Raw genomic sequence first — 14,790 nt, forward strand, 5'->3', positions numbered from 1 at the left:
GGAGGGAGACGATTGGCTGCTGGCTTAGGCTCCCAGGCTAACATCAGGACTGCCCGTGTCTCTGAGACCCCCTGAGCTTTTCCTTCATGCTCGTTGCTTTATGATTGAGAAAGGGCTGCAGCTTTCTGTATCATACCCATGTTCAGGCATGAAGAAGAGGTCAGAAGAAGGGCGGGCCGCATCTCCATTAATCAGAAAAGTAAATACTTTAATACTTTGCCAAGGAACAACCCCCACACGCACATATTCAAGCCAGAAGACTTATCCTTCTGTGTCATGGGCTTGAACTGGGCTACATGCCCTCCCCCCACTGCTGTGCAGGCTTTATATGCAAATATTGAACTCTTCCACCTTCCAGAGTAGAAGGCAGCAAGGAGAGTAAGTTGGGAGTGATTAAGTCAGCCAACCATTAATATCTGCCAAACACATTGCTTTTCATTTGGTCCTCATAACAAGCTCCTGAAATAGGAAGAACAGGTATTATTAGCTCTACAGATGAAGAAACTGAAATTTATAGAGCTGGTGATGCCTAAAATCACAGAGCTGTACCTCTGTTTAGTGATAACAAAGGAAAACAAAAGCGAATGTTGACTGTGTGCTTATTACCCAGCAGACTGGATGCTAAGCACTTTGCATACGTTCTCCCACTTCCTCCTCGCACTGTCCTGTGAGGTAGGCTGTCCTGACTGTGTAGATGAGCGATGCGAGGTGTAAGGAGATACTGACATAAATTGCCTAGCATCACAAAGCTAGCACATAGCAGAGCCAGGATTCAAACCTCACTTCCCCAGAAGGCCGGCCTTTTCTGCCTTGAAACTGTCGTAATTTTGTCCCCACGGCTCCAGTAAATGTGCCTCCCCACTGACACTGCCTAGAGCCCTTGCAGCCACCCCGCGCCCGGTACGCCTTCTGATTTATTTGACACGCTCATTTCTTCATCATTGCTTTTATGGACACAGAATCCAGCAACACATTATTTCAAACGTCCTGCCATTACGAATGCATTTCCTTTCATTGTAATAGCACTGACCATAATGAATGCATTTTGTATCCGTGCAGAAGTCACTGGTGTTTGTGATGCTCCGCTCTAATTTATGTTGGAAAATGAATACTTAGAAGTGTTGCCCAGGCTCCCATTACTCCTGAGGAAATGAGGGGCACCCTGTGTGTGCAGATGCTTTTGCATTTATGCAGCACATCGCTTGTGTTGATCAGAGGGAATGTGTGCCTGAAATGGGAGTCTGGCCCTTACCCGGAAGGGCACGTGGGGGGTCATTTTCTGTGCAAATCAGCTAAGTTGTGCAAGCAGGTTTCTTTGTAAATGGGTGTTGGGGCTGACTTAATGGGCACACATTGTGATAAGATTTCATTAGAAAGGGGAGAAAGCCATGCTTATTGAGGGATCCAGGTTTTGGGGTACCCCAAGATGATTTTGCCTTCATGTTGCTGATGTGCTTGGTGCCGGCAATCACCCTGTCAAGTCAGCCACACACCACACAGCCTTTCTGAGACTGAGGGTGAATAGTTAAAGGCCCACTGGGGGCAGAATGTGCTCAGTATGGGATTCGTTATGTGAACTGATATTTATGGCAAGAGTCTGTCTGTGAAGTAGAGGGCTGAAATCAAGGAGTCTGAAATGCGAGGTCGTGGTAGCATGTAGCTCCTGTGTGGAGAGGCTGGGGTGCTCCGCCAAGACATGACCCTGTGTTTGCAACAATATGTGAGCCATAAAGCTCTAGGTGTTGAGGCTGTCTGTCCAGAGGGGATTCTTGATGATATTTTCTTAAAAATATCTATGCCAAACTTATCCTTTTCAAGGCTGGGGATCTTAGTGGTTAAAGGGTACCTGGAAGGTAACCTATAAGACCCAATATTAAGAATCCTCATTCAAGGAAATTATAAAGGAGGCGATGTGGGTGGTTTAGGAAATATTAATGTAAGAGTACCCTAAATTTCTATAAAATCCCAAATTTTTCTGCCACGTCTACTCCAACCAAATCTTTTAAATATGGAGGAGTTGCCCCTTAATAAAAATTGGCTACTCAGTTATTACAAGGCAAATTAAAGAAGGAGTAGAGGTTGTGTATGTATATACACATATGCAATGTGCACATATTAATGAGTCTGGAAATGTTTTGTGTGTTTAATAAAAAAGGGCAAGACCCTTTCTAAAATGTGGCTTGGGAGAGAGCAAAATTTCTCTCTGTGGCTCTAAGTGATATTAAATCTCACCAGCTTTTTATTGCTGAAAATCTACAATCAAAAACCTAGGCTGTGGAATTTCATTATCTGTCCTTTTCTATTTCATCAGGACTGCTTTTTCCTCTCAGTCTCTAGAGCTTTAATTTTTACACAATGCAGCACCCGATTCTTCTGTCAATACCTGAAAAACAGACTTGACAGAATTAGTTTTTCCAAATCTACCTAGAAATATAAGCCCTGATAAGTCCAGTGCAGTAAACTTAAAGAAGTTCTTTCTTCCTTCATGGCAAAAAGTTACTAGACTTCTTGTACTAAAAAGTTTACTACTTCACAGGCAATTCCGTGGAACCAAATACACTGTTTGGAGGATTAGTTAAAACTCAAATGAATCTAGCTTTGAGTTGAATCTCTGAGCCCCATATTGTGCATTCTTGCAAATTCAAATAGCAGTAATGCCTCCTGTTTCCTCTGTAAGAATAGCAAGAGACAAACCCTTTCAGATCTGCAGGCCTGGGAAGTGATGCAAAGCACATTTTACTTTCGCCCTGGGGCAGAGTTAGTCTTGCTTCAACATAAAAACCTCTCTGAAAGGAGTGTAGAAATGAGGATGGAAACAGGAGTTGTCTCTTGCAGCCCTAGCTGTGGGTTTCTGTGGACAGAGAGCAGCTGACTCGGTTACCACCAGAGCAGCTCTGTGTCAGAAGTGCAGGAGACTCAAGCCTGAGAGGAACCTCTGAGTCTCTGTGCCCTCTCTTGGGGTCAGAGTGAGGAGCTCTGGAGAGGACCCAGTATCAGCCTGATTCTCCTGTTCACTGCTAGCTGCTCAGTTAAGCTGGCAGGCAAGCCTGGGAACCAGCCCTCCCGAGGAGCTGCCCGTCTTCAGAGAGTTCCTCTGACAAACGTGCCTTCAGAGGACAGTATAACAAGAAGCAAGCCATTTGCATTAATTCACCCTACACTTGTCTTTCCTCTCTTAACATGCTCAAGGTTCCCACCACATGTATATGTAGTGTAAGTTTCTAGTTTGCTCTAAGATGATTGAACGGAAAGGGAAGGGCCTAGCCCCACAGAGATTATGGCTCTCTCTTTCCTGAACTCAATTTGATTTGTCTGTGCTTCTGCTGCCATTCTTTTGTTGTAGTTGTTCTTAGCCATGAAACAAACTCAAGATTTAAAAGTTTTTCAATAATAAATAGCACCTACTGAATAAGAACATGTTGATGCTAAACCTGTGTGTGTATTTTCCAAAACTGTTTCTCTGCGATAAAATGGAAATTACAATAATAGCTATCATTTATGAAGTATTTACCTTGTGCCAGATACAATATTAAGGGCCTTCATAAGATATCTTATTTAGTGTCACAGCTACTCTATTACATGGGTTTTATTGGACCCATTTTACAGATGAGGATACTGAAACCCGGAGAGGAAAGTGACTCTCCCAGGGTTACATTATCTACTTATCTCAGTTCCCAGTCCTTTCCTTTTAGATGGATATTGACAGAAGACTGAAGAGTGATTCCATCAGAGAGACCCCATCAGCCCATTTACCATAGACAGGTTCCCTCTTCCTTTGATCAGGTGGCCAGGAAACTTGTACCCACTCTCGTACCTGATTAACCCAAGAGTAACAGCTGCTGACAGGTAGGTCAGAATGATGCAGACTTGGCAAGAACTTTGGCTTTGTAATTGGACAAACCTGGGCTCCAACTGTGGTCCAGGCTCCGACGTCTCTGAACCTCCATTTCTACATTTGTGAAAGGGGAGTCATAACGTCTTCTTCACAGACATGCAGTCCAAATTGGAGGAGAGATTATATATAAGTACCTACTGTAATGCGTGCTCATTGAATAATTTTTTTAAAACGCGCAGTTGCTTAAAATACCGTTTTACGCGGCGTTAGCAGAAGTTTTCCCTGGCACCCTGAAGTGTCTCAGCCCCAGTGGGAGAGTGGTAGAAAGACACAGTGTTTTGCAGTTTCCCCAAGGCAGGTCCATTCTTTAGAACCAACTTTGCTTTTTATGGCCTGTTTTTTCCTCTTAAGGTAGGAGGTGGGCTGCTGCTTTCTTTCTCTCTGCCCTCCCTATCCCAGGGCTCTCCCTGGAGTTTTCTCTCACCTCCCTTTTGTGATTTCCTTAAGTGCTTTTAATGGCTGCTAGACACTAGAAAGATATTCCCAGCAGGCACTCAATTTGTAATCGCCTCTTGTTGCTGGCTGTGCACTTGTGGCTGACCTCTGGAAAGGCAGGGAGGCCCGGAGGAGGGAGTGGGCTCTGTTTCAGCAAAGCGAGATGACGGGTCCCTGCGCAGCTGGCAGGCAGCTGGAGGAGCAGCTCCAAGGAGTGCGTTGGCACCTCTGCCACCGCTGCCCGGTGTGTCTGGGAGTGCAGTGCTAGGTAGAGGATTGTGGGTAAACTCCCACATGCTTCAACACCACCAACCAAAACCAAACAAAAACAGCCATAAGAAACCCAGGGCAGCTACACTTCAGCAGTGCCTCTGTTGTCACCGTGCGGAGAAATGCAGGGGGCCCTTACGTAGCAGCCAGCCAGCCTTTAATCCATGGCCTCCCACCTGGGGCCTAGATGGCCTCCCACTGTTAGAACCTTCAGTGACTGTGTTTCCCAAGGACAAGGTGACCCAGGGACAGGAAGAGGGGGTAAAAGGCAAATCCCTCCTAGCTCCACTGCACAAATCTTAGACACACAGCTGCTGCTCAGGGTTGTGTGAGAAGTCACAATCCGTGCCCTGGAGCAGCAGCAGCTCACCGGCTGGAGCAGGAAAAGCCGAGTCTCACACTGGGTGAATAGCACCACAGGGGACCTCTGCGGTAGCTGGCAACCACTGCCCGAAAAGTGGGTTGCACATGAAGGGCTTCATGTCCCATCTTGTGTGACTCTCCTGAACGGCTCGTGAGTCGTGGACACGGCTCACTGCTCAAGGCCACCCTTCTTCTCCAGCTCGACTCCAGCCTCGCTGCCGTGGCACTCGCTCACACACCTTCTCCTAACTAGCCTGCTTCTGGCTCTGACCCGGTCTCACCAGCCCTCAGGCTCCTGCGTTTCCACCACGGCCCTGAGCAGGGTAACTTCTGAGTTCTCCTTGGCCTTACAAGCGGGACCCGGACGCGGAGTATGAGAGGTGAATGGGTAGTGAGCCGTAGACTGGAAGGCTGGTTATGAGTCGGGGAGAGAAAGAGAGGGGTTATCAATATTCCAGGCTGGAGCAACAGAGGTCCTTGTTATGACTTGTTAACAGCTGTTAAAGCCGTCAGTGTGAAGGGCGAGTTTAGAAAGGGAGCTGCCACAGAGATTTAAGGATTATCCCTAGATTTGAATGCCAGCATTGTTTTTTACCAGAGGGCAAGGGAGGGGGGAGTTGGAATGAAAGAGAAAATAGAACCTCTAGTGTGGAGTTATGTCCGATTCGTGGAGTCATTCTACTCTGCTCCTCTAGACAATTTTTACATCTCTGCGCTAGGCCTGGAATATGAGAGAGTGGCTTTGACTCTAGTGACAGTGTCCTTTACAGCCCCACTGCGGTCCTTCAGGCCAGTTACCAGGATGAAGAGCGAAGTGGGTGATCACCTTGGCTTTTGTACACAGCAGTGGTTCCGCCTTGGTTGCTGGGCCGCACACTTAATCTAACCCCTTCCCAAAGCCTGGCCTTCCCGTGCTCCCCAGTGGGCCAGCAGGGCTCCGAGCACGGTCAGCAGTCAAACTTAGGTCATAACAGCAACGACAAACTGGTAACGATGTGACGTAACAGGTGTGATAACTAACCTTACTGTCGTAAACATGTCACACTATATAGGTGTATCATCATTACACGGCACACCTGAAACGCACACAATGTGGCATGTCGATTATATCTCAAAGCAGAGGGGAAAGAAAGAAATCAGACCTAGGAGAGATGGGAGAAGCCTTTTGGGAAGGAAACAGCTTTCTCTTTCCAGCTGAACATAAAGCAAGTAGTTCCATAGCATCTTTTTAACTTTTTTCTTTCTTGCATATATTTCACCGAAGCCCTTTTTTATATATATATATATATATATATATATAATAGAAAAGTGGCTTTGCTGTCTCATAGCAAATGTTTTTCTAATTTAAAAACAACCCCTAAAAGAATCGTTTCATCTTTTCTTCAAAGTAGTTGGCAGAAATATTTATTTTACTGTCATTGCCTCCCTCCCTCCCACCCTTCTGTGCTGGGCTGAGTGACAGCTGAAGGGGTGTTTTAAGTAGTGAGGGGGTGAGTGGGTGGGGACAGCAAAAGAGCTGTAACACTTTTTATTAACGTCTCATGCTAGTGTAGAAGAGCCTCCCAATAAATTTATTGTCCTATATAAAATATCATTCTGATTGGGACTCAGAATGTGAGAGAGCCTCTAGTCCAGGAAGGAAGAAGGGAACAGAGTGATGTGTAGCGTAAGTCTGGTACCTGCAGACACTGTCTCACACACCGTTTCATGAGAAGAGCGAGCACTCAGTGAGCGCTTACCATATGCCATATGCTTTTTACCTTCATAAACAATCTGTGAATCGTTTACTGTCTTTTATAAATGAGGAAACTGAGGCCCAACGGTAAGTTTCGCCCAGCGGGAACCCAGTCAGGGAGTGAAGCGACTGGATTCAAACCTTGGCTCCTTTGTGTTCTGCCTGCTCCTCTCAGTCGGAAAGCCAGGGCCGAGAGTCTGGCAGCAGGGAACCCTCTCGGTTACTGACAGATGCCCCTCACCGGGGCGCCTAAGAGGGGGGCTGGGACTTCCTCCGTGCTTAGGGACATTCTCCTGGTGCCCTTTGAGGTGTTTGGATTGTCTCTTCTGGCTGGGCCCTGCAATTGGGCCAATGGAGAAAAATTGCTTTCCAGGTATCATAAATAAGTCTTATGACATCTGATTTACGCTGAGACTGAGCCATAAACAAATTCTTCTGCAGATGGATGAAACAGGTGGAAATGGTAGGACTATATCATTTGCGTGTGACAGCAGAGGTGGCTTCAGGAAAAATTCGGAGGAAGGCAGAATGTGTCTTTAATAATGTTATCTGCTTCCTTCAGCACCCTGTATTTATACTGTAGTCCTGACCCTTTGAAGATGATCATTGCTCTTTCCCCAGCAAAACTTAACCATCCACCTCATCCCGTCAGCTTCCAGGATGACAGCTGGCTTACCCAAAACTCCTCTGTACCCAGGTGGTTTATGGTGGTCCCAGAGCCGACTCTTGTCTTGTAATCTCTACTGATTTTTAACCCTGGGAGCTCAGCCAGAAGTGTCGTACCTTAGACTAAAGGAACAACTTCAGGCTTAATGGCTTGTGGGGAGCTCTTTCGAATGTGACAAAGGCCGCGGCTGCTTCTTACGTGATGTCATGTTGGGTACCTGTTCCTTCCGCCAGTGCCTAAGGCAGCCCTTTGATTCAGAGCAGTGGGCTTTGTTCAGTCTTGAGATTGGGCGATGACATGCAAAGGATGGAGACCTGCAGTGTTCGGTTCCTCTTTCCTCTCTTTGCGGTGTCTTTCCTGTTTGGTACGTTCATGTGTTTTGGGTCATCTTCCTCTCTTCTGATGAGACTAGTCGTCTCTTTCATCTGACAGCACTGACCTGGAATCCAGGGAGAGCCGCTGGTAAGACTGGCTGAGTGTAAATTGGATGCGATGTTCATTCCTCGGCTGTCTGCATCAGGTGGCCTTTTTCTCAGTAGGGGCTGTTCAGATGTGTTGGCGGTATCACGAGCTGCTGGAATATTGGGGCTCAGAATAGCTTTCTTACCTTCTGCTCTGTTTCCTAAGGAGACTCATAACAAGAATGGTTACTGCAAGGGCAGAGATAGGGCAGTGTGACAAACAGGCAGGGGACCAGGCCCCTTTCACACGTGTCCACTCCATAGTTACACTCATCCCAGAGAAGACTTGCTGGCAGGGAAGACTAGTTATTAACGAGGCACAAGGAACCTTGCAGTTCCCCGCTTCCCATCTCAGAACCCTGTCACTGTCCCCAGCGTGGGTCTCAGGCTCTTGCACGAGTGAGCTGGCTTTGGCTCCCCTTGCGGGCAGGAGTCCGTTGACCCCTGACCACCGGCATCACACACCGGCGCCTGCACTGTTCTTCCAAGCTGAGTGTCAGACTTGAGCTGGTGATAGAATCGCATCTGACAGCCTAATCCCTGCCTGTCCCCCACCCCACACCCCCGCAGGCTTCCTATCGAGTACCGCTGGGTGTTTGTTTTTCTTTTTTCCTTGAAACATCTGTTTGTGCTGCTTTGGGGAGTGTCACGCAGAACCCAGCCTCAGGATTTCACACATCACCCTTGTTCGCGTGTGGCAGTGCTGGCGTGTGCGGGACGCCATGTGGAGCCCGGACACTCTTCTCATCTCCTGTTCTGTCCCACCCACAGCCCCTCCCCCATCTGAGGAGACACTTCCCGTGTGACCCAGGAAGATGAGCTGTAGGAGCTGCCGATGAGACACTTTTTCGGTCAGTGCCCCCTCTCCTACCATGTCCAGCCATTCGGAGCTTTTCACAGCTCCCTGAACATGCCAGGCTGTTTCACATCTTCAAAGGTTTGTTCAAGCTGTCCCCTCCACCTGGCCTGCCCTCCTGGCCCTGCAGTCTTCCTGGAAAATACCAGTCCATCTGCTAACACTGGATGGTAGCCTTTTCTGACTCTGTAGGTAGAGTTTATCACGTGCTCTTTCTCTCATGGTACACAGGCTACATCTTTGCCAGGCCGGGGTCTCTGAGGGGTAGGGACCCTGTCTGATTCCCATCTGGACTCCCAGCACTGGCACGTAATAGGGACTCAGCCATTGTGAGGGGAAAGAGAAGCCACTGACTGCGGAAGGGGAGTCTTACACAAACAGCGGAATTTGTTCGCGCGCGCGCCCATCACTTGTTAGTAAACATACTGAACACGTTATAGCCATTATCTATCTCATTTAATTCTCGTGTCCAGTCAGGAGATCCTGATGCTTTCGTCTTCCTGAGTTGGCCCCCGACACGTGCACCTGTCATTCTCCATCCAGCATCCTGCTTTGTTTTCTTCATAGAACTTTCCACTATCTGAAATTATTTGTTCGTTTATTTGTTTATTGCTAGCTCCTTCACTAGAAAGTAAGCTCCATGAGAATAGGGGCCATGTCAGTATTGTTCCCCACTGTAATGCCAGCAGCTATTACAGTGCCTCGTATATCTTGGGGGTGCTCAATACATATTTGTTCTCCGAAAGCGGGAATGACTGACTGACTGTTTCACAGATAAGGAGACTGAAAGAAGCTATGTGCCAGCCACCAACTGTGTCCTAAGGGTCAAGCTAAACTAAGGGCCCCAAGTGTCCTGCTGTTAAACGCTGGGGACGAAATGGTGTGTGAGAAATGGATTCAGCCTCCAAGGAGCCCATGGGGCAAAGGCTGACATTTCCAATACCGCCAAGCGGAGGCACGCTGCAGCCCTGAGCCTCTGCAGGCGGCAGCGGCGAAGCAGGGAGCCTTCAGACCACCCTCATCACCGGTTCCCTGAAGGCAGATGGGGGCATCATCTCAACTTAATTCACATTCTCGCATCTGGTGGGGTGGGGTGAAAATCAGCGGAAGCCTTGGAAGGGATTTTCTGTGCAACCAGTTAAAAGAGTGAGACCTGACCTGAGTGTCTGTCCCCAGGACAGACGGGATTGAAACTGAAGCCAATGTCTGACCCAGAGAGACTCTGTCCTAAGTCCAGGGGAAGAGTCTTGGTGGCAGGCCCTTTTGCATGACTTTAGTTGTCGGAGCCCACGAGAACCAAGGTGAGAATCTGAGGGAAATGGCTACTATGCAGCCAGGTTACGACAGGAAATTCACGGACTGGCTATGGTTGTAAAAACTGAAAAAATTCTAGCTGTACCGTTTTTTCAATAAGCGATACTGGGCTCACCTATTGCAGGGCGGAAGTTTTCTGGTAATCGGTGTCCAGTCTAGAGTTCGAGTCTGCCGCAGCCTTGGAAAACCCGTGAGCAGTCAGCTGCGGTGACCGCCTGTGCTGCAGGGGGTGAGCGTTACCCGCGCCCTGACTGGAGACGTGCAGCCACGCTGACTTCACACGCTGCCGTCACTCATCATTGAGTCCCCCTGCCCAGGGTGCCTCGGTCATAATGCTGGCTCAGCCTGGCCGTGGGACTTGGGGAACGGCACGTCATTTCTCGGCTCCTCACGCTCACGCTGTTCATCTGTAACAGGAAGTGTTAGTGCTTGTACACAGGTTGATGAGTGTGAACACTGAGCGTGCAGATTTTGGTGACCTGACTCGTTCAGTGCCTACCGAATAATCAGCACACGCATTTAATGAGTACCTACATGTGTCATTATCCTCATTTTACACATGTGGGAACTTGGGTTCAAAGAGGCATCTCACCTAAGGTCTTAATGCTACTGCGTGCTGGAATGGAGCCTCTGACTCTTAGCTGTGTGCTTTTTCACTGTCACTACCACCACAACTAAGCCAGGTCTCCCACTTCTGCTTGCGTGCCTCAGCTGACGTTTCACCTGAGAGAAGGAGGGGAGCGATGAATAAGCACCCCTTTCCTTCCATCTTGGCCCGGTTGGCTCGATGCCATCGTCATCTCCCTCCATGGATCGTTAGGGTGAGAGGTGGATGCTTCAAGTTGGGCGTTCCAAGCCTGCCTGGAGCACAGCTCACGGCTGCATTGAGGAGGGCTGGAAGTTGCCCAAAGCTTCCTGTTGTATAAGGAAGCCAGATGAGAACATTTCCTCATGGAGGTGAATTGGTTCTGTAGGGCTTGGTTGGGGAGGACTGAACATGAGCTTGCTTCTGCTTTGCCCTCAGTGGCACAGAGCTGCTTGTCCATCAGACACCCATCCTTTTTCCATAAGGCTTCGTCATCTGTAAGAATAATCCTTGTTTGTGATACATCATTGTAATCCACACCTGGTACCCCCATGGTTATATGTGCCTGGTGACTGCAATGACAGTTAGAAAAGAAATGGAGCCTGGCTTCACCTGTAGAAGTGCACTGCCCATGAGATTTCTGGGCGGTGTGTCTAAGACCAGCAAGCTGTTTGCCTGGGAAGCTTTGGAAGGTTTCTAGGATAGTAACACGTTATGGAATTGTTCTGCTCATTCACTCATTCATTTATCAAAAAAATATCTGTTGAGTTCTCACCGGTGCCAGGCACGTTATGTGCTACTGGTGATACAGGAGGGAACCAAACAGTTAAGGGCCCTTCCCGTCTCAGAATAATTCTAGGTGGTGAGCGCTGTGAAGACAGTACGACAGTCTAATGTGACGGTGCAGGGATGGGATGGCTTCTCCAGCCTGCCAGGTCAGGGAAAGCCTCTGAGAAGGTGACACTGGAGCTGAGACCTGAATGTTAAAGAGCCAGTCATTCTAAGCTGTGAAGGAAGAGCTTTTGAGACAGAACAGCAAATGCAAAAACCTCAAGGCAAGAACAAGCGCTGATTATTTGAGGGGCAGAAATAAAACCAGTGTGGCCGACAGGTGGCACGACGTAGATTAGAAAGGTGCAGGGGCCAAATCATAGAGGGATTTGTGGGCCATGGGCTTTATTCTAAGGTTATAGGAAGCCATTGAAGGATTTTAAAGTGGCGGCAGTAACGTAATCTGTTGCACATTTTAAAAATATTCCTCTGAATGCAGTTTGAAAACTCAACAGCAGTGAAGAGGAGAAGTAGGAAGACCAGTCAAAAGGCAACTGCAGTAGCTAGAGCAAGCGATGGTGGTGGCCGCGGACAAGATGGGTGGAAGGATGTGGGGTAGCGTGTCCAGTGTGCATCAAGGGACGTTGCTGGTCGGCTCAGAAGGACAGGGAGATGGTGAGCATAGTGGTTGACATATATAAACCACTCAATAAATTCTGGCTGTTTACTGTCCTTATTAACAAATGGCTTGTTATCAAACACCAAGAGAATAGGAAATCTTGAGAGGGAATCTTGAACCCATTCAGATAACAGCATGATGCTTGCAGTGACTGTGTGAGAACAGCGTTAGCTCTTTTGTTACCAAATGGCATCCTTAGAGGAAATGCCATTCTTAGAGGAAATGGGGCTTGCAGGTATGATGGTGGATTCAAGGACCAGAAATTCTGACTTCTAGGTAATCATTCTGCCAGCCACCCACTGTATGACTTTTAGCCTCTCAGCCTTGATTTCATCCTCTGATGTTAGTAAATAACTATCAACTGTATTGAGCATTTGCTATGTGTCAGGTACCATGCCAAGTGCTCTACATACAGCAATCCCCGTTTAATCCTCCCAGCAGCTCTTCCAAGTAGGTACTAAATTGTCCATTTCCAGGTCAGAACACAGAACTCAGAAATCCCACTGTTAGTGAACAGCAAAGCTGTGACGTAAGCCTCGGCGTTTCTAACTCTTAAATCCACATTCAGAACCCGCTGCGATATGAGGCCTGAGAGTTGGTACGCTTCCGGTTTCCAACTTTCTACAACTTCCGGGCCTCATTTCAAGGTCATCGTGGAACTCAAAGCTACTGAGAACTAATCTGGGATACGTTTCAAAAAAGGAAAAAGCATACCATTCATTCCATTCATACAGAGATTAGAGATTAGTGTGTTTATTTATTGATCCTTTCTCCCTTTCCCTTTGGTAGCTTATAAGATACAGCAGGCCACAGGCAATTTGAAATCTGGCATTTTGTTAAATCTTATGTTTAAGATTGCTATGGAAGGAAACTGTCTGAGAGATTTTGTTTCCATTATTCACTTGCCAAGAAAAGATGAGGAAACTGGGTCGGTGGATTTCCTGAAGCTGCAGAAGCAAGCAGGGAAGGTAAACCCCTGGGCTGTTTTCTGCTTCTATCGTCCCCTCCCCCTGGAGTTGCCTGGCTCCTAGTTTGGGAAAGGTTCTTTTCAGCAGTCACCATAGGAGGTCGTCAGTTAGGACAAATCCAGCTGTGTTGAGGGAGAGAAGGGCGGTTGGGTTAGGCCTGCAGAAAGTCAGAGAAGAGGAAGGTTACTGCCCCCAAGCATTTTCCTCTTGAAGTTCAACAAGAAACCGAATAATAACATGAAAATTATTTCAGAGAAGAGAAACGTGCGCACGCACGCACGCACACCCTATGTCTCATCCCCACAAACACTTTGAAACTGCCCCAGTGTTGGCAAGGGTGTGGGGAAAATGGGCATTCTCATACCTGTATGAGTAATGATTGTAAATCAGTTCAAGATGATTTCTGGGGGGCAGTTGAACAATAACATATCAAACCTATAAAAATGCATGTCCCTTGATGGTTGGAGAATTATCCGATTCTCCATTCCTGACTGAGGTAGGAAATAAACAAGATGAGCCTGGACATTTTTTAATGCCATAAAGGAAGGTAGTGCTAAAAACCCAAAAAACAAAACCCCACAATGCCACAATGATAGGGGGATATCAAAAGGTCGCAAGAGCTGACCAAAAGAGCCCCCAAAGGCCAACGCTGAACAATTTGAGCAATAAAATGAATAAAGTAGTATTGGATTATAAACCAAAGTATAAAATAAATATCTGTGAGTCCATACTGACATAAATGATTGTACGAATCTGTTCAAAAAGAATTTCAAATAATTGGTGTAGACACCCTACCCTCAACAGCAGGGAGTGTAACCCCTCACTCCTTAGGTGTGGGTGGCTCACAGCGACCACCTTCCAAAGAGGACAGTGTGGGAAGGGGGAGAAGAGTGACTTCACAGGGGAAAAACCTTCAACGCTGCTTCCGCTCGGTGATCGAGGTCCACATCATCAAGCTGTCGTGTTGATGGTATGTACCCCTGATACGACATGATGAGAATGGAGTTTTCCTTCTAAGGGCCCATAACCAGAGCCTAATCATGAGAAAAACATCAGACAAATCCCAATGGAGGGACATTCTACAAAATACCTGACCAGGTCTCCTCAAAATGGTCGCAGTAATGAAAAACAAGGAAGTCTGAAAAACTGTCCCAGCCACAAGGAGCCTCAGGACACATGATGACTAAAAGTAATGTATCTTGGGTGACATCTGGACCAGGAAAAAAAGGACATTAGGAAGAAATTAAGGAAATCTGAATAAAATGTGAACTTCAGTTAATGAACCAATATCGGTTCATTGTACAATACTAATGTGAGATGGTAATAATAGAGAAAAGTAGAGGTATTTGAACCCTCTGTGTTTTCTTTGTAGTTTTTCTGTAAGTCTTAAGCTATTCTAAAAAAAATAAAGTTAATTAAAAACAAAACCTTTGACCCAGGAGTTTCCCAAATTATTTTTTGGAAATTATTAAGGATGAACCTAAAAATTCATCGACCTGAATGTGTGTCCCAGAGATGTAGGTAATAGTAAAACAGTAGAAATAATTGTGTCCGACATTAGGTATGGTAAATCCATACAATACAGTCATGAATCATAATCTTTTAGATATCATACAGTTCTTGATAAGGAAGATATTCATGGTTGCTAGTTGAATGGAAAGGCAGATTATGAAAGCCTGTGAAGTATGTATTTTTATATGTGCATACAAGGAGGACAGATAAATATATTTCAAGGTGTTAATGGCTATTATCACTGGTGGATAACACTAGAGGGTTCCCCCCCCCCTTTT

General features: G+C 46.9%; 1 protein-coding gene across 3 annotated transcripts in view; it reads left to right on the top strand.

The window, feature by feature from the left end:
• The window catches only part of TRIM44 (tripartite motif containing 44), a 105,133-nt gene that overhangs the window by 79,437 nt on the left and 10,906 nt on the right, over nucleotides 1-14,790 (top strand). The window contains exon 5 of one of the 3 annotated variants that reach the window (XM_074336213.1): nucleotides 1,457-1,544. The exons of the other annotated variants lie outside the window; for them this stretch is intronic. Coding sequence (XP_074192314.1) covers nucleotides 1,457-1,529 — 73 coding nt within the window. The 3' untranslated portion in view covers nucleotides 1,530-1,544. Of the gene's footprint in view, nucleotides 1-1,456; nucleotides 1,545-14,790 lie in introns of those variants that run through there. 3 annotated transcript variants of the gene reach the window in all.

This window comes from Rhinolophus sinicus, linkage group LG06 (assembly GCF_036562045.2).
Source record: "Rhinolophus sinicus isolate RSC01 linkage group LG06, ASM3656204v1, whole genome shotgun sequence".
Lineage (NCBI taxonomy): Eukaryota > Metazoa > Chordata > Mammalia > Chiroptera > Rhinolophidae > Rhinolophus > Rhinolophus sinicus.